This window comes from Eulemur rufifrons, chromosome 4 (genome assembly GCF_041146395.1).
Source record: "Eulemur rufifrons isolate Redbay chromosome 4, OSU_ERuf_1, whole genome shotgun sequence".
Lineage (NCBI taxonomy): Eukaryota > Metazoa > Chordata > Mammalia > Primates > Lemuridae > Eulemur > Eulemur rufifrons.
Window position 1 is genome coordinate 78,341,252 of NC_090986.1, and position 26,641 is coordinate 78,367,892.

General features: G+C 44.7%; 1 protein-coding gene across 5 annotated transcripts in view; it reads right to left on the bottom strand.

The window, feature by feature from the left end:
- The window catches only part of SPATA13 (spermatogenesis associated 13), a 95,473-nt gene that overhangs the window by 27,674 nt on the left and 41,158 nt on the right, over positions 1–26,641 (bottom strand). For all 5 annotated transcript variants that reach the window (XM_069467756.1, XM_069467755.1, XM_069467754.1 and 2 more), the window contains 2 exons: positions 18,625–18,990; positions 16,697–16,841 (listed from right to left, as the gene is read on the bottom strand). In XM_069467756.1, the coding sequence (XP_069323857.1) occupies positions 16,697–16,841; positions 18,625–18,990 (511 nt within the window). The remainder of the gene's footprint in view (positions 1–16,696; positions 16,842–18,624; positions 18,991–26,641) is intronic.

Sequence of the window (26,641 nt, forward strand, 5' to 3'; positions counted from 1 at the left end):
AGCATCAATGAGATCGCACAGGCTTGCAGCGACGGGAACTGCAGAAATCGCTTATTCACTGCTTTGACGCTGTGTGCATTCCCGGCCAGAGCCTGCCCAGAAGCTGACAGCTGGCTCCTGGCTCGGTGTGACTGAGGGCGAGTGACTCCAGCCACATTGTGGGGACCGTCGGGGAGGAAATTCTAAACCAAGGCAAAACCTACACCTACACACACCAAACCCAAACATACTCACAAGCCTATCGGGTGCAGCCGAGAGCCTTCCCGGGAGGCAGTGGAAACGCGTTTGCTGCTTTTAACTGCGATCCCCAGACCTGAGTTAGACTTTCAGAGAGCTTTTCAGAAGGTATTTATTTCACAAGAGAAAAGCACAGGGGTCACTAAGTTCAAAAATGGAGTTAGGATTTCACATTGTGGTATGACAAAAATCTGAGTTATGATATTATATTGAGTTAGCTGTAAATTTATAAAAATCACTTTAAAAGAGGGATTTTGTTTAAAAGGTAAATATGTGTTTACCAGGTGAAAGGAATATGTGTATCTTTTATAATGTAAAGTATATATCCTCTATAATGAAGAAAATTGTTTTTCTTAAAAGAAGTTCTCTCTAGATAATACATTATCGGCTATTATTTCCTCTATACTTTTCTGTATTTCCCAATTAACTGCAGTGAGCAAGTCTTTCTTTCGTATTGTGAAACAACAACTATTAGCAAGTAATGTGCTTCCCTGAATTTCCTCATAACAGGAAGACGCTACCTTTTTAACTTTACGAACAAGAAGAACCAATGACCTCGGGGTCACCTCTAAATAAATGTGGGTAAAACAAGTGACAGTGCCAATTAGCAAAATGCATGCTTTCCCGTGATGGGCTTTGGAATCAGGCTGTCTGTGTTCCAAATCTGCTCTCCCATGACTAAGTTCGGGGACGTTTCCAGGTCTGCAGGCAGCTCAGTTTCCTCATCTGCAGAGTGGGGGCGGCTGGACCACCAACAATCCCCACAGGGTTATTCAAAAACGTATCACAAAGGGTTTAGAACAGCACTGGCACTTCATGAGGGGTCAATAAACGTTAACTGTTGTGCTGCTACTGTTGCCCCGAAAACCCTGAGGCCCCTAATAACATGCTAGTTCCCACAGAAATCAGAGCACGAACTCAGAACGCAAAGCTGCGTAATTAGCTATCAGCCCATGTTGACTGCATGCCGTACTGCAGGCTTTTCTTACCTACAATTGCGAGCGGCTGTTGCTACTGATTTGCTGCATCCCACCCTTAAATGCAGCTGGGGAAAGTCTTCTGGGGAACCCATAGCTTCGATAACCCACAATAAGGGTGAAACACACACACACACTCACACAACCAGATCAGCTTCAAATCTTTCCAAGCGTTTTTAAAAGATCATTTAAAAGAGTCAAATATTTAAGACGTTTAACAGATAGTTCATTCAACAGGGGCATATCTATTATTTAGTATCAATAAAGGTGGTCCTTTATGGAATTATAAGACTCAAAAGACTCCTTGGAACTTTTTCACAGCAGACTACCCTATCATGTAAAGTTTCCTAAGAAAATCTCATAGAATACTAGTTGCATAATGTGTTTCACGAAAAAAGTTTGAAAACCACTGTATACTGTATCTACCTCTTGGATATCCGCAGGGTTCACTAGTAATCACAGGCTCTAAGAAGTCCAAATAGATAACTGTGTAATCATGTTTAAAATAGTGTTTCCCAATCTCATTTGGGCACAAAACTCTCTTTTTACAATAACACATATTACTAAGCCAAAGAGAGCGTTCTTTGGCCCTGCTCCTCAGAGTGGGATCCATGGACCAGCCACATTGGCATGACCTGCAGCTGGTTAGAAGTGAAGGTCTCAGGCCCCACCCCAGATCTGTGGAATCAAAATCTGCATTTTAACAAGATCCCAGGTCATCCAAATGCACATTCAGGGTTGCCAAGTGTTGTTCTAGGCAACTCAAGAAACTGTGCAATGTATTTTGAGATGTGCTGCTATGGGGTAAAATCTTGAATGCCAATGTGCTTTCTCCATCGATCAGAAACTAATGGAGTTTAGTTCCACCAGGAAGGAGTGAGCAGGCCTGGTTTTAATAAGAATGAAGAGGTAAAATGTGGAACACTGAGATACAAAGCAGTGAAAAATGAGAATTAATTCTAAACAATTTCTATTCTAACAATGCCTAAATTCCAGCAGGACTCAAATAAAATTCAGAGAGTTTTTATTTTCTAATTTTGTTGTTGTTATTGTTGTTGTTAAAATTGCTGGTTTTCAAAAAGCAAACGCTCTCATTGGCACATTTCCTTAGAACTGGCTTACAGGTCTCTCTTTGCTCACTTTCACTTTTCGTTGGTGTCTCACATGGAGGAGCGTTTCTGTTTCCCAAGGACTTAGATGGGGTCATGGCACTAGACTAAGAGCCTTGAGATTACAGGATCTAAAACCAGAGGCACTCGCTAAGTAAACTTACTTTACTGTGCACTCAAAACAAAATGAAGATAAAAAGAAGGAAAAAAGGTAAATAAACAAAAACTGCATTGAAACGGGGCATCTTCTCAAAGGATGTGACCCAAATACCCTTCCAAGATATTTTTGGAAGAAGCTACTACTAATGTAGAAAGGGGTATGATACAACAAAGAGATCTGACTTTTAGCTTTTTAAAAAGTTTTTAGTGATGAGAGCCTACATTTACCAGATCAATAAGAAAGCTACAACAAAAACCTTATGCATAGTTGAAAGACGTCTTAAAATCCTGCTCCCTCCACCGCCCCCAAATTAATCTATGCTGTTTGGGTAAGTTACCACCACCGCATCGCGGGCCTGGAAAGCTGCAAACACTACTGGCAACACTGAGAGAATTATGCAAAGGGATCAGTCCCACAAGAGTGGAGACATCCAAATTATAGATTAACATCAAACACTCAGAAACCAGAGAGAATAAAATAAATGCTGAAAACACATGGGATGTTAGGATCATTTTTATTTTATAGATAGAGGAATTTAAGTTATTTTTGGCAAAGCAGCCCTCAAACCCCATATATATATATATATATATATATATGAAAGAAATGCCATAAAACTATAGGAGAGGTAAGTTATTAGCAATACCTCAAACTCAAAACAGTGGTCACTACTCTCCTGGACTGTTTCTTCAGATTGACTAGGTGCTTGTTAAGGTTCCTTTGAGCTCTAATTTTCTGATATCCTCTTACGGTAACTACAATATGGCATATAGTTTTTTAAATGGCTACCTTCTGATTATGTGCAGAAAGATTACCTGCTTCTCTGCTGTTTCCTCAAAGCAGCAACCTCCCTACAGGGTATAGAGATATCCAGAACCCAGGAATATCCAGGAACCTTACGTCCCCACTAGGTTTAGATATGGTCCCAATACTAAGAACTGCAGGACAGATGCTAGATAGGAAAAGGCCCCAGGAGATAGAGTAATACTATTCTTTGGCAAAGCACTAATGCCAAGTTTTAGAAAATGGGTCAAAGACGGGCACCACACCAGCCAAGCACCAAGGAGCCCCTAACTCTGGCTGCCACCGGCTGGACTGGGCCACGGCCCGAGTTCCCACATGTGCAATGGCTACTCAGAACCAAGAGTAACATAACCAGGACCTATGTTCATCACGTGCCATCTCCCACAGCTGATGGGGGAGCTGCAGTTTCTAAAGCTGGATGGGCGATTCCTTAACAGGAAATAATTTGCTACATTTGCTGTCAGTTATTCAGACCAATGAATAACAACATTGGACATTTATGCCAATGTACATTAGCATAAATAATTGAGTGCCCAGAGTGATCCCTTAATTCTAAATGGATTAAAGACAAACATTATTATTAATCTACAGGTCACAGTTATGCTATTTTCCAGAGAAATCTGAAAGACATCGAACATAACACACGACACGACATTTTCTAGCGTGTGCTGAGGCATGGCGGTGGCCACTGTCTCAGCACGCCGGCTGCTCTTGCATGGCAGAGGCAGGCTCAGCGCAGGTCTGCCAGAAACATCACTCAGCTGCCACACACTCTTCACACAGAAACAGAGGACACAATCACACCCGGCACACAGGAAACGGAGCCTGAGTTACAAGATCACACCATGCAAGAACCGCCCCATGAGTGCTTGAAGACAGTAAGGAAGAAAAAGCGCTTGTTTGTGTGCCTTCAAAGTGATTGCTTTTTAACTTGGAGCAATGTGGATCTGAACACACAAAACTGTGGCACATCTGCTCTGGGGGCTTAAATAAACCCTCTCATCCTTGACCCCTACTCCATACCCCACCCTCTCCAAAAATGGCTCCAAACAAGACAATCTGTACCCAGGCACTGCCTAGAACTTTGATTAATGCAGAAACAAATATAAAATTGCCTTTTAAAACAAAAGGTGCCATCTTCGTTTGAATGCTATTGCTTTCCTGTCCTCTGAAAGCACCTTGAAAGTGGATTTCTCATCCTTCAAGGCCTAGGAAAAATTTCACCTCTTTTCTGTATCTAGTTGTCTTTGGATTCTTAGGACTGAGCATGTTTGAAACATAACAAGAACACAATAGGTATTGAACGAATTTCACTTTTTTCTTTGTCATAGTAAAAGGCAACTATTAGGGCATGGTCTTCAACGCCCCAAACAGATAAACCTTTGTGCAAATAAATGAGATAATTTTGTGTTGGTGGTGGAGAAAACACATGGGAGACAGTGAGTGGAACAGAAGCAATCTGTACTTGCAAGTCTATTTGATCTGGTTTGAATGCCAGCCCCACCATCTACTGCTTAAATCTTGCTTAGCTGAGAGAGGAAAAGCTACAGAATCTTTCTAAGCCTTGACTTCTCGTCTGTAAGATCAGGCCACAGTAGCATGTGTAGAGTAGTGGTATTGGTGACTGCTAGATGTTCAGATCTTTTGCTCTCCTTCCTCTGACTTTTGGTATCCTTTCTTCTCCTTTCAAAATCCAATTTCTGAAACTTAGTAATTAGACACATGATATTTTGAAGAACTGTTACTTTTTAATTCTAGTAGTTTAGAAAGATCTGAACAAATGCAAGATTTAGAACTGAGAATGTTTTAATTGCTAGGAAATAAAATTTGATGAGTTTGCTGGAAAAATGTTAAGGATTTTATTATGTTTTTCTGAGACAAGGAATAGAACACTATGTTCCTTTTTAAAAGTCTTGATGATAGGCAATGATAAGGCATGGAATATCAGCTAAGGTAACTGCTGTTGGAGCTAGTATAATCTGAGACTTGCAGGCAATATGGCTTCAGGCACTTAAGCCCACATTTGTAATCCCTGTTCCTGCATACGGAAGCCTTTTACAATTTCTAAATTCCTCGGATTCTGTGGAATCCATGTTGTCTCATAGCATGGTTGGAAGACACGGATTTTACTGTGTACAGTCTTAGCAGTCAGGAAAACACTTTTATTACAAGTACTTGCCTACTGATAAGTGAACAACATGATTCATCTTGTTCATAAATAAATACAGTCAGCCCTCCATATCTATGGGCTACCCATGTGTGAATTCAACAAACTGCAGATTAAAAACATTAAAAAAAATTGCATCTGTACTGAATGTGGACAGAATTTTTTTGTCATTATTTCCTAAACAATATAGTACAACAACCATTTACATAGCATTTACATTGTATTACATGTTATAAGTAATCTAGAGGTGATTTAAAGTACACAGGAGGATGTGTGTGGGTTATATGCAAATACCACATCATGTTATGTCAGGGATGTGAGCATCTCTGGATTGTGGCATCCTCAGGGGTCCTGAAACCAACCCTCCTTGGAGAATGAAGGGTAACTGTATAATCAACACCTGCTACTCCTTGGCATGAGTATAAAGTGGGATGAGAAAGGAGAAGGGAAGCAGGCAAGACGTGTGGCATCCACACCTCACAATCACACTCCTTGGTGGCCAACTATGCAACCAGCTTCCCCAAGAGCTCAGTTACGGAGTAGCTCTCAACAGGTGCTAAGCAAGTAAGATCTGATTTTCTCCCTGATTCTTTATTAAAAGAAAACTTTTGAAAAGTGATTTGAAAAAAATGCACAAGCAGAAAGAGGTCATCCAAAACACAATAGATCAAACAAAGAGGTTTTATGATGTGCTTAAAATCATTTCAAAGGCATCACACACACCTCAACACCTGCTATTGCTTTTCTTTTTTTCTTTCCCTTTAACAAAAAATTTAGTGGAGTCTCTGGGTAATACTCTGAAAAAGCATTAGATAATGAATAAATTTTGAGCCCAGAAAAATCAATGGGAAAGAATCAGCTAAGTTTTTTCCCCCTGATAACCTGAATATATATATATATATATATATATATATATTTAACCTACATTTGGATAATAATGAAACAGAATATTGTTCTGTATAGACTCCTAGTGCTCTAGGGCTTGACTTGTCAGATTAAGTGACGTGTCTAAGGTTAAGCTGCTGGTTAGAGCAGTTAAATGTGTGAACTTGGAACTCCGGCCGTAAACAGCTCCCTGCTCATCATTGCCTTTCTCCCGTGTAGCTAATTAGCAATATTTGCTGCATGCTTGCGGTGCACTAGGTCATTTCTCCACATCTGTGGGGTAGTTGATATTAATAATAATTTCTCCTATTACAGATAAAGACATTAAGACTTTGAGGTTAAGAGATTTGCCCTAGGTCACGGAGCTAGTCAATAGAAGACTGGGATTACAATCTCACTTTTTGATCCAAAAGGCTGCTACTAAGAAAATTAACTTTCACAGCAATAATGAGAACAGACTAATGCCAGAATAACCATATGAGTCCCCTTTATTGGGGAGTCATTAGGTCTACTAAGAATTCTTACTGCTTTATTCTATTGAATATCTTAAGTAAAAACAGAAACGTGATGTATTTAGTCGAACTATCAATGCATAAATTTGTTATTTCTAACAAATCAGAAGTAGGAATTTTTAAAACCACCACCAAAAAAAACTAAGAAAAAAAAAACAACCCCACTTTCTTTGTTTTAAACAAGCAAAAAGCAAATTGAAAGACTTTTAATAAATTTCTTCACTACAAGAATTTTCAAATAAATATGCTCTAGTAATTTCCTATTGTTCGATTTACCTGATAAAAAAAATCAAATTTGAAATTATTTAAGCACTTATTATGATTAAATTTCCCCATTCCTAAATGCTGGGGTATTACATAAATTCTAAATCAAAAAATAAAACTTTCTGATGTCTCCTTAACCTTAACTATTTCTTCTGAATAAACACTGACTCATACATGTTAATGAGCTTTCAGATAATGGTAGCATAAAGCCAAAACAATTTTTTAATATGGCAGCCTAACGAATCATTTTCAACCAGTCCTTAGCTTCTGTGGAATATTTTCAACCATAAAATCAGAAATCCGTCAACACAGATTAAGCAAAATAGATAAAATACCTCAATCCTGAAACAACTCCCCCCACACCCTCCCACTGCATTCTGGCTCTGCCCTGGCGCTGAACTGCTGAACCGAGGCTGTTTTTCTTAAGGTCACCCCGCTCCTCCTTGCCACTCAATCCAATGGCTTTTTACTCTTAACACTGTGGTCTCATGTGACAGTGTCAACCACTTGCTCCTCAAAGCCCTGACCCCCTCTGACATCTGGGACACCACTTACCTGTCTGGCTACTTTTTCTATCTTCAGTGAATTTCTTTTCCTTTACTGGTCCCCAAAAGCTGCTGATCCTCAGAGCACTGCCTGAGAGCCTCTTCTCAGGGTTCACCGCCTGCCGACCCCATGACCACACTCCTTTCTAGAGCTTTAAGAGCCATCCATCTTGCTGATGCTTTCCAAGTCTTCACCCCTAGCGTGGGTCTCCCTCCTCGAGCCAGAGACTTACAACCAAGGGCGGGGTGGTGATTTCTTCACTGAGCTGTCCCACAGGCGGCTCCAACTCCACCTGGATTGGAACCAGCTCCCCAACCAACGCGCTCCTCTCCCATGCTCCCTATCTCCCGGGCACTGGTGTCAGCATGGACTCCTCCTCCCTTGCCCCAAACATCCAGACAATTAGCTTGATCTCCAAGTCGTTCATTTCTTCAGTACTAGTGTCATTTTCCTAGGTCGGGGCTCCGTTGCCACTTGATTAGGGAACAGACTCCTTAGGTCTCTACTCCACAACCCGGCCAGTGATGTGTCTAAATGCAAACCTGACCGTCTCACTCCACTTAAAAGCTGTTCATGGCTCCTGGTTTCCCCAGCCTTCTTCTTCCTTCTCAGGCAGCCAGACGTCTAGTGGAGCCCTGCCTCTCAGCGCCCCCTCACCTGCATCCTGCTGCAGCCACAGCACCCGACAGCTCAGGTCCTCCGGCCTGGAGCAATAGGGCTGCCTAAAAGTCCTAAGGCAGAAAAAGTGATCCACACGTTCGTGCCATGGACATTTGAATTTAAAACATATAAAGGTGCAACTATTCATCTCTGTCCTGCTGTGGGACGGGGCTCTCTGTGTACGATCATCCGACTGGAATTCTGCATTCTCTCTTGCACAATCTACACCCGTAATGCGTCAACCGTGATTTCCAGTTCTGGCTTCTTTCAAGTCTAGCAATAAAACCACAGACACTGCTAAAGCAATCCGAGTGCAGACTCCTCGATTCTTCCATTTTTCCAAGCTGTCAATTCTCATCTAATTTGACAGAAATTTTTTTGAACAATTCGATTTTATTGAGTCTCCCCAATGTTTTTTATTTCATTTTCATAGATGCGAATCTCCTTTCCGTCTCATATTCACATTTCATTTGCTTACGTGATATCTAAATAAGTTCCATAATCACAATAATAAATACAACTGCCGAAACAGGCTTGGGGTCATGCCCTCGACTCCCGGTGAGGACACAACCAGTGAGAGCAGCACAGAGCAGCCCAGGGAGGCAGGTGTGGGGCGTGCCGCGGGCACGGCCGGCTGGCCTCGCAGAGGCACGGAGGACAGCTCCGGCCTGACCAGTGTGGGTCTGTGGGGGTGGCTTCTGCTGGGTCGCCCCACTCTCAGATTCTCCAGGTGCTCTTTTCTCTGCTACACCCGTGCACGTGCTCTTCCCTCTGCCTGGAATATACCCTCGCCCTAACAACACACTTAATCCAACTACCCTGTATCCCCTGAGTCTCAGCTTTGATGTCATCTCCTCCAGGAAGTCCTGGGACACCCCAGATCTGACAGTCACCCTCTGTTTATACAGTTGTGGTGGCTTTTCCCATCTACCATCCTGGCAGCCCTGCAAGAACACTCTGCCTCCTCCCAACGGCCCAGCCCCCAGTGTAGTGCCGCACTCATAATGGGGACCTAATATATTATACATTTATTAAGTGGAATAAAACCCAGGAAGTAGCCTTGCAACCAAGAGAACACCGAAAATCCAACCCAGAAAGGTTTCAGAGCACCTTGGACATTTCCTGAGGTAAGGCCGTTTGATTATGCCCTAATGGAAGATCCTATAGCATTTCCCAATAATTTGAAGCTTTATTAATGTATCATAATAATGTTGAATCGATGTGCTTTTACAACCAACACTAGTCCCTAAATAGGGAAAAGTAAATAAATACATAAATTAGTATTTCTGTTTCTGAGGGTTGTATACATTTCAGCATGAAATCAAACAGAAGAAATGGGAGCTGCAGATTCAGAAATAATGTTGCCCCCTTAATGAAAACTCCCAACTGGCCTTGGAAGCTACTGGGCCCTGAACACACTGGGAAATGTCTTGGTATGTTTTTTTTTCTTCTTTACACAAACAAACCTTAAATCTGTGTAAAGGTTTACCAGATGAAGAAAGCAAGTGAGCGCTGGGGTCATCGTGGGGGCGATGGGTGAAGACCCACGTGGGCCAACGCCCCTCGCCCCAACTCACTCTGGGACCCGGGACCGCGGCGGGAAGATTCAGGGATCTGTCTACGAGAAGCGACCTCCTAGAAGCCTCCGGAGCTCAGTAATTTCTGCTTAGGCCTTTCTGGTTCTCAACGGCTCAGCCAGGGTTTACCCCCACGCACCCCTGCGTGGTAGCCCAAAGCTCCCAGGGCTAACCTGTGAGGACCAGCACCCAACTTGGTGGCAGGAGGTCACAGAGGGACTAAGCCAAGCTTAAGATACTGGCCTAAAGCCAGTGCCCAAGGGCAGTTCGCAGATGTTTATCGAAACTATGGCTTACCCTTACAGATGGGTCCATCCCAAAAGACGGTAACTGGGCTTCCAACTAGCTAACTAGGGCACGCTCTAGTTTATCTATCTCCTGGTCCTGGCAGAAAGCTCCTAATTAGGTTTTCCACATGGATATGTTCAGTGGAAGAACAGCAACAGTAGCTGTGTGGGGAAGCAGGAAGTTTCTCTGTGGTTCTAGAATGTGTTGCCACCGCCCTTTTTAGAAATGAACTATTTCTTTAAAATAGTACTTAATTTGTTCTTGTGGCAAAAGGAAAAGGCAGTATGCTGGATTTCTTATTACTAAGGAATTTATTTTGAAAATTTAAGTATCTTATTCCCCAGGCTAATTGTGTTCTTGAGGTAGACCCCTGGTAGAAGCAATGATCCATTTCAGGGCATCTGTAATACTTTGTACTTGTTTTCTTACTGCCAGCAAAACAAGGTATTTTTAGAACCTCAGAGCAGGTTTTCCAAATTTCAGCATCACTGGCCAGCTCTGATGTGCTTCACAGACAGGTCATCCAGCATACAATTTGGCTCACGCCATCCTCTGTAGATTAAGACACTCTTTATCTATATCATGCCTTGAAAGGACTGGGTTTTTGGTCATTTCCTAATGAAAAGTATGGATAGGTGGTTACGATTTAGTTCTACGACTTGCTTAATTAGCAACTCATGTTATTACATCTTTCTGGTGAGGATTGAGATTCAGCCCACGTCACCAGAGGGCGAGACTGCGTTGATTCTCTTTCCTAGCTTGCAAAAAGTGACTATGATCACACAAAAAAGTAAACAAATTTAAATATCAAATCAAGCATTTAAGTTAGAAAAAATTTTTAAGGCCATTTTTTAAAGCCATCCACTCACCCTGTGGATGTTTGTATCCCCTTAAAAGGGCATTTTCTCTAGTGCTTATGCCTAGTTATTACTGTATCTAATCTTGCTTTCTCTCCTTTATTACCTGGGATTATCATTAAATGTTCTAATATAGTGCTTACCGGTTAACCAAAGGGCTTTAAAAAAGTGTAACAGATAGATGTCTTTCTTTGAAAGTGGTACAACAAAATCTACTGACTTCAGCACACGGGCTGGCTTTAGCGCTTTGCTAGAGAGCCCCCCCGCTGAGCCCCCGCTCAGGAAACTGGGTATTCCCCCTTGGAGGAGACACTGAACGGAAGTCACTTGGCTTATCACAAAACAAACTAATCTGAACTCTGGATAGAGTAAGCAGAAAGAGAAGGGAAATGGACATGAAGCTAAGAATTTTGAAAAACTATCAAATTTGACTTCTGATCCAAATATACAAACTAGGAAGGGGAGGAAATATTGCTGGAATCCAAAGTACAGGAAAATTAGGAGCACAGGTAAGCCGTGATGCAATGAGTCATCTCAAATGTAACAGAAAAGCTTCATTAAAGAAAAAAGCAAAGGCAGCAAAGATAATTTTCTGGAACAAAGTTCTAACAGCATAGGTACCCTTCCTAAAACCAGGTAAAAGGAAGCTACAAACATCATCACCAAAAAGCAATAGAGTTTTCATAGACTGGCAGCCTTCCCTCTATGAGCTTGTTAAAGGCACATATGAGCACTACTGAGATTCATCATCCTGATTCTATTATCTCACACACCACACCCACGCAGTCAATAAACATTACTCAGCCTGTTCCATGAGACCTTCCTCCAAGGACTGCACGGGCTCATCAGAGATAAGACAGGTACTAAACAGGGCAGGAGAAAAATACCAAGTGCTAGGAAAGAGCACAGTTCAGTAGTGCAAGGTTCTGAGAAGGGGGAGCTTGCTTTACCTAGAAGGAGTAGGTCTTCATTTCTTTAAAATAAAAAAAAATTAAATTGCTAATGTTCAATTTTCTATATTTTGAGAAAAATTTAGTTGTGGGTATTTCTTGATGTGGAGGGTTATTTTGCTTTTATCATTATTTTTAATTCACACATAATAATTGTACATAATTCTGGGGTAAAGAGTGATATTTTGAAATATGTATACAATGTGTAATGATCAAATCAGGGTAATCAGCATACCCATCACCTCAAACGTTTATCATTTCTTTGTGTTGAGAACATTCAAAATCCACTCTTCTGGCTAATTTGAAAAGAAACAATAAATTATTGTTAACTGTAGTTTCCCTAAAATACTACAGGACACTAGAACTTACCCCTCCTATCTAGCTGTTACTTTTGTATCCATTAACCAATGGATTTGCAGATTTTGAGAACACTTGACCAGGGAGGAGGAAATATAATTTTATTATTATTAAAAAGTTTTTATTATAGAAAATTGCAATCAAACACAAAAGCAGAGAAAGCAACCACAATTATCAATATTTTACCAATTTTGTTTCGACTATTTCCCACCAACTTTTTTGGGAGTACTTTAAAATAAATTTCACATGTTATTATTTTATGCAGAAAGTATTTCGGTTTGTATCTGTAACAAATAAAGACTTAAAAATAATTGTACTAAAGTCATCCCAGCTAACAAGATTAACAATAATTCCTTCATGTCACCGTATGTTTCATGTGAAAATCCCCCCACTTATGTAAAAATGATCATGTTACAGCTGGTTTGTGGGTATCAATCTGGGTGCCATGCTAGCTCCCCGTTCTCAGAACTTTGCACCACTGCACGGTGCTCTGGCCTAGCGCTGGTGCTTTCCTCTTGCCCTGTTTAGGTCCCTGCCTTATCTCTGACTGGCCCATACAGCCTAAAGGAAGGGCACGTGGAACAGGCCTGAATAATGTAACCCTAAAACCCTTAGCGTACAGAAAGTAAGGAGTTCCGGGACTGAGAGACAGAAATGCTAGAGATGGTTTACCCTGTAGTCTCTCTACCCCCGGACTACATCTCTCAGAGGATGAAAGTGGCAATGACTTTTATAACCAATGCACTGCTAACCTCTCTAGGTCAGAGATGCTGGTGAGAGATGCTTCCACTGCACTGAAGACGTGGACCTCGGTGGAGGTGAACCATCTGTCACCGGACAAGTGGGCGTAGTTATCGCACCAGGCAGCAGGGCCAGCGCCGTCACTGGCCTAGTCTGACCCATGAGATCTCTGGTTGTGCTTAACTGATCTCAGGGTCCCCAGGAACAAAACTGATGGGGAATTACACTAAGGTATTACTTGATTTGTGGAGCAGGAACTCTCCAGGGCTGGTGGGCAGAGCCTGACTTGAGCCACCGTGGTGGAGAAACCATGGTGGAGAGATCAAAGCCCTCACTCAACTCCCAGACCCAGTGCTTCTTGCTGAAGCGGAAGCCAAGTGACCGTGGGTGGGTATCCTATGACTGCATGTCTTCTTCCCAGCCTCCTCCAAAGGGATCTTCCACCACTGACCTGGTAGCTGTGTCCCCAAGACAAGGAACCCACCTCACCCCCCCCCCCGCCCCCGCCAGTGGCAAAGAGAGATGACCTCAGGAGAGATTTAGCTGTGTGCACTCCAGGTTAAGAGTCCCTTGGGGGGTTGTGAAAAGAGCGAAATGGGTTGGGGATTGGTTTGGGGAAGGGGATTGGATCGGATATGTGGGAATATACTCAGAGCACGCGAAGATGTCTGTCCCATGAGAATCCTTACTGCAAAAGAGGCTGTTAAGACAGGTGTGAGCACCGTGTCCCACTGTGCAGACGTCAGTCTTAGTTCCTAGTCACCTCAATGCTTGCTCAGTGGGTTCATAAAAAGAAGGAAAAAAGAAAAAGGCCATGGTGGCAGAAATGGACGCTGAGCCTGGGCTAGACCACAGGAAGCCTGGGCCTTCCCCTCAACAAAGCTAATGATACGGTTCGTTCAAGGAACCAGATAGCTGCTTGCGGAAAGCTGATTACAGTGGGGCCTTTCGTAATAGAGGGGCGACGATTTGTCCTTACTGGAAGAGCCACTTATGCTGGACTTGGATTTGTTTTCCTTAACTGTCAGGCCTCTGCGGGATCCTCCTGAAGGCTGCTACACTGTTGCGGTGTGTTACACAACACTGATGTCCACGGCACTCCACGGTGAGAGAGGCATGTGACTGTATCACACTCGATAATGGCCTAATAAAAATGGAGTTACAGAGGCAGCTTGGAGACACGCCCCGAGCTTGCCGTACTGCCCTGGCGGGACGCAGGCCCTGAACCAGTGACTAACGCGGTGAGGCTCACCCACAGCCCAAGACGTGGCTCCAGAAACCAAGTGTAAAGATAGAAGTAGCTTCTTAGGCTCCCTTAACGATACACTCGCAAAACGTTTTCTTCCCTCTGCTGAAGCTGAAATTAGTCCCCCAAGGGAAATGGACTTCCTCTGGAGTTCACAGCCCTGGCCCCACTGAACTGGAACTGGGGCTGGTTCTAATGGGAACCGCTGGGAAAACGAGCACCCAAAACAAACAGGGATGGCTTCTGTGGCCACCACCACCATATTCCTCAACTGGACTCATGCGACAGCCTTCACATCAGCCTCTCTTCCTCCGCCTTCCCCCCCAAAACCACTGTCCCTCTCGAAAGCAGAAATCAGCACATACTGCTCTCCAGCTGGCAATGGCTTTGCGCCACGTGTAGAACCAGCCAGCTCCTCCCCGTGACCTGCAGTGCCCTTTCTAGCCACGTGCTACCTCTGGGCATGCAGCATCCTCTTCCGTCCCTTGTTCCCTGAGTCTAGGCACGCTGGCCCCCTCGGGACCTCAGACACATCGCGTTCCTGCCTGTCTTTGGGCATCTGAGGCTCCTTCCGCTGGGCCCTCTCCTCCCTCGAGGCTCTGCCTCGCTGCCCCCATGCACCTTCCCACTCTCCACCCCTGCGTCACCTCCTCGGGGAGGTGGCCTTCCCCCTCTCCTGCTCCCACCTGCTCACGTTCCCCACGGTCATCTTCCCCAGAGTAACCACTGGTGCCATGGAGAATCCTATGTACAGACTTACAGAATCTGTTCAAATGCCAGAATGTAAACTTTTTACAATGCTTTATTCCCCGCTATATCCCAAATTTTCTCATTTCCCTCCCTGCGCCTCTCCCATTATGGTGAGTGTGTTGCTTAAGTTCACCTCAGGTCATAAACACGGACAGAACAAGTATTTAACAGGGCACTGTCTGCCCTGTTAAATACTTGTTAATTTATGATCTTCTCACTAGAATGTGAGTGATTAAAGGGGCTTTGTTCCATTCATCACTGCCACCTGGTACACGGCACGCACTCGGTAGTTACTGAATGCATAAATGAGGGAGCAAAGGTGAGACCCATCCAGAATCTGTCCGTGTTTCTGACAATACCTGGAGTTCCTCTGGGAGCACGGCCTCCCTCCCCTCTCCTGTACTCAGCCTTAGCTGACGGACACCCAGGCAGCTGCTTCCAAATGTGAATGGCCGGGGGTCCCTGGAGGCACCTGGTCCTTCTTCCTAATCCAGCGCCGCCAGCTGAGGGACACGGAGAGCTGAATCCTCCATCCTGGGACTCTGACTCTTGGGTGAGCGACAGAGGACAGGGTGGCCTCACCTGTACCCAGAGGTGGCACTATGGCCAGTCTTCCGTTACACGCCTTCCTGTGGTTCCTCAGCTCCCAGGAGCAACCTGACTGCCAAACATTTCCTAGCCGGGTTCCCAGCCATGCCAATTCTGGGAGCCCCTGACACCCTTCCCATACATTCCCTTTTTGCTTAAGCTAGCCGGTTAGTTTTTGCTGTTTTTCAACAAAAGAATCCTGAATTTAAGAGTTTTAAAAACAACAAAAACAAAAACCAGTGTCAGAGAAAACACAAGCAGGCTGTCTGTGTGTGTGGGTGAGCTGGAAAAGTCCCCTACGCTCCCACCACTCCCACAACACTATTTTTATTTCTGCCTATTCTGTTAAAATCTTTGACCACACGTGTACATGTTGCACAAGGTTACAAACATGGTATATGTTTTGGGTTGAATATGTCCCCTCAGATGACGGTGAAGCCCTAACTCACAGTGCCTGAAGTGTGCCCTTATCGGAAACATCATTTTTGTAGATGATCAAGTTAAATGAGGTCACTGGGGTGGGCCCAAGCGCAGTAAGACGGGTGTCCTTACACAGAGGGAAATCTGGCCACGAGACAGACACGCAGGGAGACAGCGCCACGGGGACATGAAGGCAGCTGAGGGTGATGCATCCACAAGCCACACAGTGCCTGGGGTGACCAGAGGCTGGGACACAGGCCTGGAACAGGTCCTCCCACACAACCCTCACAAGACCCCGTTGACACTTCAAGCCTGGGACTCAGTTCTTATTGGGATTGCCACCTGCTGGAACTCAGGTATGCAGACGCCAAGAGAGGAGCAAACTTCTCAACCCGAGAGCCACCTGGATGGTGCGCAGAGCAGCCACCCCGGGCAGCTGACGGTGCACCCGCCGCCCGGCATGAGCCATCCTCCCTCTCAGGGAACACCCTGGCCCAGAGGGAGGCACGAAGGTCCAGAATCACCTGGGCACCTCGGGTGAACCGGAAACAGTCAAACGGACGGTTCCCCAGCAGTTTCTGAAAGGGGAGGGACTCAGACTCACTGTTGGACGCTCTCATCTGCCGCCGGCGTCCCACGCGGTCCAGCCCAATGGGGGTGCTCTGGGAAAAGGTGAAGGGCCGGAACCGGGCAGACACGGCCTTGTAGGGTGGCACCTGGTGAGCGGGCACGGGTGGCCTGGCTGCTGGCTGCGGAAGGGAAGCAGAAAGCTGTGAGAGGTGCCAGGAAGTGGCAGCTCCTGCAAGCGACTCACATGCACAACGCTCTCACCTCGAAGCCACTCACAGATGTGAGGTGGTTTCTCCAAATCCTGCCAAGAGCTGCAGGCTGCACCGAGGCTCAGCGGCGATTCGCTATTCTACAGTTTTTAGCAATCGTTATCAGCTCACTGGCCTCACGGCATCAAACTTCCTCTCATTTGACAGCCACATGCCAATAGGTAAGTAAAAGTGAGGTGTCTGAGAAGAGCAAGGTAAATTCAGGAAGGGGTAGAGTTCTCACACAGACGCAGCAGCAGAGGGTTAGGAGGATGCCTGCCCAGGAGCTGAAGACCCGGCCAGGGTGACAGACTCAGTCCTTGCCTGCTACTCAGCCTGGTTTTACTCCACCCTGCAGACCCTCTTACCGAGCTTGGCACCCGCAGGCCCTGGATAAGGATTTGTGGACCTGAAGACAATTCCTGCTTCACTAAACTAACATGACAGTTGAGCTTTATTTAAAAAAAGAGTTGGTTTTTCACGCATTCATCCAGGTCTCTTTGGAACTGTCTACAATGCCCTTCTGGTTTTCCATAGTAACGATCCCTGTAACTATGTAGCAGAGGCCTGGCTGGGTCAAGCTTTCCTTAGGTTCTCTTAGGATTTTCCCACCCCACTCCTTGAATTAGGTTACAGTGCAGAAAATTATTTCACTACATTCCTTTTTGATGCTCTGAAGTGAAATAATTTCTAAATACTTTAGATCTTTTTTATACTGTGTTTTGAGTTAAAATAGATTACAATTTGCTTCAGTTCAGAATTATTTCCTAGCAAGTGGAGCATCTTAAAACAAGAAAGTCCTCAAAGATTTCATGACATTCTTTGACTCAGTTTGTTTTTACCTTAAGAATTCAATTCAATTCAATTCAATTAAACAAGAGTTTTTGAGTGCCTCCTATAAACCACTGCACTGGGCTTTACAGGGAGAATATAAACATACAGTCCACCACTAATACTGTATAGAATTCCCTTTTTAGGAGAATTTTACAGGTTATTTATGACATCAGGTAGCAAATTTAAAAATGAAATTGGGATGTGCATCACTCACATACTGTTCTGTGAACATCTGACCACGATCAGGGTATCAGCCTCGCCAAATATGTTATAAGCTTCTCCAAGAAAGGGCCTTTAATTAAATGTTTTATATCCTCAAAGTGTTCACTGGGTACCTGATACTTTCTGAATTACTAAAATATACTAAGGGACCAATGGTAAATGTTTAATCTAGTGTCAAACCAGTTGCAAAGTTGCAACTTGAAGATAAAGAAAATGGTAGAAAAAATTACTTCCTTATCTCCTAAAAAAATACACAACTTTATTTTCTTCTTTCCATTTTAACAATGGACCACACTTTCTTTTCTTTTTAAGAATTACTTCTTTTAGGAAGCTCACTAGATATGCACTGCTACCTTCCCCTGGTTAAACTCTCAAGTTATTCAGAAACAAATGGCAAACGAGTGAGTTTCACGTATTATTGAGAATCCAGGAAAGAAAGAAAGATTAGTAGGAGGCGTCCCCATGTCAGGTGGTTAGTCTGAATTCATGCATGTTTTCAACAAAGTCAGGAAGAAGAGGCAGCGAGCAGCGAGCGGATGACGTCATCCTTGAGGGAGAGAGGAGGAGGGAAGGCAGCATCCTGTTTAGCTCGCAGGGGGACAAAGGCCAGGAGGCTGGAGGTCTGTGCCGGCTGTGGGAGACGCACACCAGGTCTTACTTGGGTCAGAAGATTCTCTATTTCCTCCGTCTGGTTGTTCCCGTAGAAGCTGACGCCACCTATCACGGAAATGGGGCGTCTTCTCCTTGCTCCTCTGGGGCAGCCCACGGAGGCATTCTGGTCTGCAGGGCCGCCAGCGGCCACGCTCGCCTGGGGATCCCCGTCCACTCGGTCCTCCTCCTGGGGGTCCGCAGCAACGGAGTCTTCAGGAATAGACAGGCTGCGGCTGGCCAGCTGGCCGTAGTCGGAGAGTGGCCGGGGCCGAGGCCGCCGCCCAGAACCCCATCTCCTCCTGCTGATTCTCTGTGCCTCCGTCCTTTCCTCCTCCTGGGACGAGCCTCGCCTCCAGGGGTCATCAGTGACAACCTTTTCAAACGCGAACAGGTTAGGTGAGCTCAAATACCCAAGAAGGTGTTAAAAAAGAACTAGCTGTATGTATTCCACCCCCAACCCCAGCTCTGCCTTGGGGCTTTCTTGTTTATTTAAAACAGTTATTTGTGTAATAGACAGTGAAAATACAACTAAAACATGGATTAAAATAACCAAATCCATCTTTCATTCTAGGCTGAATTAAATCATAATTTAAATAGTAATGTTTGGCATCCAATGATGAGCTATGATAAAAGACATTAGGAAAATCAGCACCATTGTGAGTTTATAAAATGCACTTTGTAACTAGGGTAGGTGTCCCCCAAAATATACATAACAGCAGCCTGGGGGCCCGAAGGCCAGCCAGGTGGAGAAATGAATGGGCGATGCTACCCACTGCTGCCCTGAGGTACCTCCTCCCAACAGTGTGCACCGTGCAAAAATAGAAGGTGCTTTCAGAGGACTAAGTGCCTGGCTGTCAGGACCCAACACCCAGCACTGGGGATCCCCTGGCTCCTGCCGCAGCCTCTGGGCCGCAGTCTGACGGGGACAGCGCTGACCTAGGGTCACGGAACCAGATCAGGCTGCTCACTGGCTGTGTGAGCTCGGACAAGTCACCACCAACCTTTCCGGATCTCAGAGTTTAAACCGGACAATCCCACAGCTCAAGACTCTATGATCTTAAATGAGGCAACACTTTCTAATTTTTCAAGTAATTTTTTCAGAGGCAACACAAGGTACTAGAAAGACACATGAGGTTTGGAATTGGGCAAACTCTTGTGTCGTGATGGGGACAGTGTCTGGGCCGTGTAACCTCAGGCAAGTTACCGGACTTCTGCAATTTGACTCTGCAACTCTTCACTGGGGAATAGCAGGTCCTTGGAAGGATGAAATGCCACATGGGAAGATAGCCCTTATCAGTGGATTTAATTATCGTTCTTGAAAAGCTGTGCCAAAGTCCCCAGGGTTCAAGCCTGCCTTGAGATAGGGCTATCTCGGCAGACCCCTCCAAGTCTGGCCAGAGCCCCGTGGGAGCGGAGCCGGCGGCAGCCACCAGCCACGACCTGCGAGGACGCCTGGGCACCTGCAGTGCTTCCATCCCTGTTCCTTATTTAAAGATAAAAACAAAAAGGGCCGTCAGGCCACGGGCACAGGGAGGACAACCAGAACAGCTGGGAAGGCAGACTCTGACAGCGGGGCTGCAGCCGGGGTCCCTGGAGGCGCCTGCAGAGCTGGTGACGCAGCCCTGGAGCCCTGCCTGCCCCCCAGACTGGCTGGGCCTGAGGAAGGGCAGATGCTGGGTGGTGGTGGCCCAGGAAGACACACCTCTGGCCAGTGAAACAGAGACCTGAGACCTGTGACAGGCCTCATGGCTTCCAGCCTGATGTGTCTGAACGCTCAGTAAGACCTTGTACGGTGAAGAACTGATGAGAGCGAGGAGGCAGGAAGGGACCCAGGGGTCCTCCACTCCAGCCCCTCAGTCCTCACGTTAGGAAAACTGAGACCTAAAGAAGCGAATGACTTGTCCAGGGCTACACAGCCAATTAGTGGCAACAGAGACACAAAAAGGTGGGCCTTGTCATTTCTGTTTCAGAAGTTTCCCCCGAAATGGCACATCATCACCTCTGCTCCAAAAAAGGGTTGTGCTAGCAACCTCCACTGACGCTGCGATTCCTACCGCCTGGGGTGCTGTCATTAATCCACATCGCCACCGAGGGGGTACAGAACAGGCCACTGTGGCATGAAAATGATTTTGAGCTAAAAGCATTTGAGAATAGGCTTCTTTTCTGAACTCCGTTATCTGCCTAAAAGCAGAGCCTCCCGAAGGAACTCAGACGTCATAAATCCCCTCCTGGGAGTTGCTTCCTTCCGCCAGGGAAGAAAGGAGCATCCACACCTAAACATTGTCGTAAAGCGATCATATCTCTCATCCATTCTCCTAAAAGCCCATTTATCTTTCCTAAAAGTCATTTTTTTCCCTGTAAGTTGCCTACCTCTCCCTCTTCCCCTATTAAGATGGTACCTGAGCCTCCAATTCTAGCTGCCTCTTTGAGTGACACTTTTCTGTGAACTCTTTCTCTTTCTCTCAGACACACACACACACACACACACACACGTACACACGAATAAACATCTGTCTTTTGTCAGTTTAATTCACAGGTCCCCAAGAACTGAGCCTAGAGAAGTTTTTCCTTCCCAATATCACCATCAGAAAATATGAGAAAAATCATGGAAAAGCTAATATTATTTTCTATATAACATATGAAAAAGATTATTCTGAATACTTTAAATAAGTTACTGAATCAAATGGCACAACTTCAGTACACAGTGAGAATAAACCCAATTATGTTATTACCCTGGGATGAAAAGGTTCAAAAACAACATGCTAGAAAACCAGAAGTGCAACAAAATCACAGGCAAGAAATGTAACTGCTCACAAATGTATGTGCAGTTTTTTGAGGTTTTTTTGGGCATCTTGGTTTGTTTTATTTTTGCACTTATACAACATGCAGTCTGCTTTTTCTCAGTGGTGCCCAAAATAAGGGAATACTCCGGGAGGTGTCTGAGGCTGGGTACGGGAAGGTGTGCTCAAAGCAGGCCTGTATACAGCAGGGCACAGGGCACAGGTTTATTCCTTTAACACATCATGCCTCAGTGTCAGCACGGTGGAACACGTACAAAGACCCATTGCTTTCAGTATTTATACAGTTCCACTGAAGATACAAAAGGAGAAAACATGCCCTCTGAAAGGTACCAAATGTTCTAGGAATAGCAAAAATCAGGTATTAGAATAATACATAAAATTGAAATGTTGTCATTTTACTCCCAGCAAAACTATAAAAGGAAGGATGGGGGAAACCCTCAGATTTAAGCTCACATTCAAATACTGATTCTTAGCCAGAAGAGCGTGAAATTCCTTGTCAAACAAATCTGAACTTTGATGGATAGTCCAAAACCAAACCCTTACGAAAGCTCATGTACTGCTGAAATGCTAGCAGGTTCCCTCCAGGACTACAGCTCGACTGTGATTATACCGGGATCCACAGACACACACGTGCCCACAACCAGCCTTCTCCAAGGAGCTGAGAACCTACCTCAGGCGTGGGCAGCGGGTGGCCACAGACACACTGAAGGAGCAGGCAGCTGACCACGTCCATGTTCTCTGGGGTCCTGCCTACGTGGCCGCGCCACAGCTCTGCCCAGTCCAGTGGATCAATCCCGGCTCTATCAGCTTGAACAGCCAATTCACACCCAAATCGTAAACTTTTGTAAACAGACTTTTCAGTGGAGTCCCCGCCCTTTTAACTCTTGCTTCTCTGTATATTTTTAAGTGCTTTCCTTAGTATTACATATTTCCTTACACAAAGTTTCTTTTTTTCACTTTATGAAAACAAAAAGCCAATACAGACTTTGTTACCTCCAGATAGACACTTCAAAACACTGGGTTTTTTTTTTTTTTTTTGAGACAGAGTCTCACTCTGTTGCCCCGGCTAGAGTGCCGTGGTGTCAGCCTAGCTCACAGCAACCTCAAACTCCTGGGCTCAAGTGTGATACTCCTGCCTCAGCCTCCCGAGTAGCTGGGATTACAAGCACATGCCACCACGCCCGGCCAACTTTTTCTTCTATTTTTAGTTGCCCAGCTATTTTTTTTTTTTTTCTATTTTTTAGTAGAGATGGGGTCTCACTCTTGCTCAGGCTGGTCTTGAACTGCTGAGCTCAAACAATCCTCCTGCCTCGGCCTCCCAGAGTGCTAGGATTACAGGCGTGAGCCACCGTGCCCAGCCACTTCAAAACATCTTTTTGAAAATATAATGAAAGCAAATTATTAACTTGATTTCACATATATCCAAACAGAAAGAAGCCTGACCTAAATGAAGCATATAGGGTCAAACAGCAGAGCATTGTGGGTTGACTTGTGTCTCTGAAAAAGATGTTGAAGTCCTAACTCCCAATGCCTGTGAATGTGACTTTTTATTTTATTTGGAGACTGGATGTTTGTAGATGTAATCAAGTTAAAATGAGGCACCCTGGACTAAGTGGGTCTCAATCCAATGGCCAGTGTCCTTACAAATAGGGGAAAATTTGGACCCAGACAAATACGAAAACAAACAAGTCCCAGAGGAGGCAGAGATCGGAGTGGTGCATCTCCAAGCCAGGGAACTCCAAGACTGCCCCCAATGACCACACGCTGAAGGGGCAAAGAAAAACCCTCCCTTAGTGCCCTGGAAGGATTACAGACCTGGCGGCACCTTGATTTCAAACTCTCACCTCCAGAACTGTGAGAGAATGAACGTCTGTTGTTTTAAGCCACCTCGTTTGTGGCAATTTGTTGTGGCAACTCTTGGAAACTAACACAGCAAGGAAATTCAGAAGAAAATATTACAGGCCAGGAAATTAAAGATGCTTTATGAATATTTGAAAAACAATACAGCAAAGGGACTCTGAACAAGCCAAAGGCTTTCTGAGGATGCAACTAAAACAACAAGCTACCTTCCCGGGTTTCTCCTAGGACGCCACAGTCCTGGACGCCACAGGCAACTGCCGTGGTCGCAGAGACTGAGGTGAGCAGGCTGCAGACGACGGCAACAACGGCCGTAATGAAGCTGCAGGTTTTGAATGCCTACGACACGCCAGACCTATGCCAGGCACACACATTGCCTTATTTAATCTTCACAACCACCCTGGGAGGCAGGTACTACTTGCCGCATTTTGCTGATTAAGACATCGAGGCTAAAATAAATAAAATGACTTGCTCACATTAATGGAGCCAGAAAGGGGAAGGGCCCATTGTACAGCCCAGTCTGTCTGGTTCCAAACCTCTGTGCTTTGCATTCTGCAAGCCTGCATCCTTGGCATATGCTTTTGCAGAAGGAAAATGGAATTCTGTAGGTTTTCCTTCCCTTAGATAGGATGGCTCAGAAGGAAGAGAGAGGGAATGACAGTTATCAGAGGGTCCTGTAAATGTGTGCCCTGGGCAATCTGATGAAATCTACAGATCTCTTCTCAGAATCCTATTTTTACATGCATAAAATAACATAAGAGAGGATCGTAGAGGTAAGCTGACGAAGGTAATATAGTAATGTATGCCACATGTGAATTAGCAAGACTAGTGCTAGGTCTAATAACTGCCACATTCTGAAGTACTGATGAGTATAAGAGATACTTCAAGATACTCGCTGGGCTCAGTGGCTCACATCTGTGATCCCAGAGACTCGGGAGGTTGAGATGGGAGATCGCTTGAGCCCAGGAGTTCAAGGCTGTAGTGAGCTATGATTGTGCCAGCCTGCGCAACAAAGCAAGACTTTGTCTCCAAGAAAAAATTTTTAAAAATCATCAAAACCTGTTATATAATGTAAAAAAGATCTGTGATCAGATAATATTACAGGTATTGTTAAAGCTGCTCTGGTTTGATGCTTACATTCATAATTGAAGGAAGTGCTACATTTTAGCTAGAGACTAATAAAAATAAAATCCATATTTCCTGATTTCTACCCATGTCCTTGGATAAACCCAGGTTAAAACTCCCAGGCTAGATAGATAACATCACTTAAGAGTAGCCTGTGGGACCAGCCATGTTCTCCAATTCCAGAGAAATGAAAGTTTAGGCCTCCTATCTTACAAAATCAAAAAAGTAGCATTTCACTATTTAGAACTGTATCCCATTACCTAATTTCCCTTAAATGAAAATTAATGTGTCATAATTAAAAAGACCCTGCATGGCCCATTTTTTTTTTTTCCTTTTTCTTCTGTCTCTGGTCTCTGATTCAGGAAGGCCCATTTATTATGTGTTGTAAATATATGGAACATATAAGATCCCACAAAAATTACCATATTCTTGTGATATTTTTAACACCGAAGGGGTAATGTGTTACATTTACTTAGAAATCTTAAATTTTCACATCGCTTTAACATATACCTAAAATTATATTTTCTGATAAGAAGACATGATTATACCCATTTTAGAGATAAGAAGGCAATGGATTTACTGAAAGATAAGAGCAATGCAAGACAGTTCAGGCACTTCGTTTAATTTCATCTTTGCAAAGCTGGCACTAAACATGACGACCCCTCTATTTGCAGCAGGAGGTAAGAAAGGTGCAAAATGGTTTTATGGTTTATGGCAAAAAACCCCAGCAGCAACTTCCAAAAATACTAGACCACCTGATGCTGCTCCCCGAAAGCCTCCCTGTGCCCATCACTGACCCAGCTCTGCACTTGGGGTTCCTGCTGCTCTGCGGTTTCCACTCGCCAGTGTGTGCTCATACATGGATGTGCCCACGTGTCTGACCCTTCCACACGGCCTCCTCCCAGCCCACATGCCTGCCTTCACTCCTTCCTCTGTTCCCTCCCTTCTCTCCGTATGGCCTTGACCCTTTCCCCTCACCTGATCATATACAGGACTGAAATAGAGTCAATTTTGTTTCATTTACTGAATCACATTTGGTTTCTCATCCTTAATTTTTATGACAAGTAGGTGGAACAACCTTTCTGTCTCCAAAGTTGCCTGTTGCTCCTGCAGCCCTTGATGGTGTGTGTGTGTGTGTGTGTGTGTGTGTGTGTTGTGGGGGGCAGTGCAGGTGAACTAGCGCAGCACCAGGGAGGGGCCCGGGAAATGGGCCAGCCCTCCAAGCAGGTGTCCCGAGCCTCCCTCCCCCGACTCTTTCCCCTGGTTCCCGTGTCTCTTCCTATATCACCTAGGCTAGCTGAGGAACAAGCAATGTGAGGGGAGGGAATTTCTCAGGAGCAAAATTGCCCAAGTGGGAGGAGAGCAGGGGGTGGCCTATGAGCAGTTCTGAAATAAGTAAATAGCAAAGCACCCTGCATGTCGCTGAGCAACGCCCACCTCACAGAGGTGCGTGTGCAGGCTGGCTCCACTGCACCCCTCAGGGATTCCACTAACCATTTAGGGTTTCCACTAGTTTAGGGACCATCCCGAAAAGGGACAGACACCACCCTTAAACCATCTCTTCTCAGGACAGATTTGGGCTTGGCCTGCGTCTAGACAGGTCCTGAGCAAGAAACAGACCAGGCATGTTACAAGAGGGTAGAAACATCATTTACTGTGTTAGTAAATACACAGTATTACTGCGTTAGTCTTCCCTTAGCTCTTAGGCAAAAACTAAATAGTAATATTAACACTGTGTTGCAGTCTTAAAAACATGCTGCATCTTTCATCTAAGATGTAAAGTTTTAAACTGTAAGCATCTTCAGTGGTTGGTGGAATTCTGATAGCAAATAAAACACGAGTGACTCACCAAAAGCTGTTCTGGAATTTTCAAAGATTCTCCAAAAAATAAAAAAAAATAAGAAACTACTGTAATCTGGAAAGCTGTGGCCTTGTCCCTGGGGTTCAGGAAACAGTTCAGACATTTGTTAAACATTTTTGAACAATTAATGTTCCTTATCTCCCTGGAAGTAAAAGGGAGCAGAGTGGCAACATTAGATGCTTCAGTCGTCCTTGCATGTGTAGAACCGATGATAAAGGTGCTTCAGCCACAGCTGGTGAGCCCGTGGCCTTGTCACCTGTTTTACAGACTGATGAGGTCATTTGTTACAAATGCAAACACATTCAAGTTCATAGAGAACACCTAATACTGTTATCCCAGTTCCATGAACATAAAAAGCACTTACCACTATTTAGGAAAAA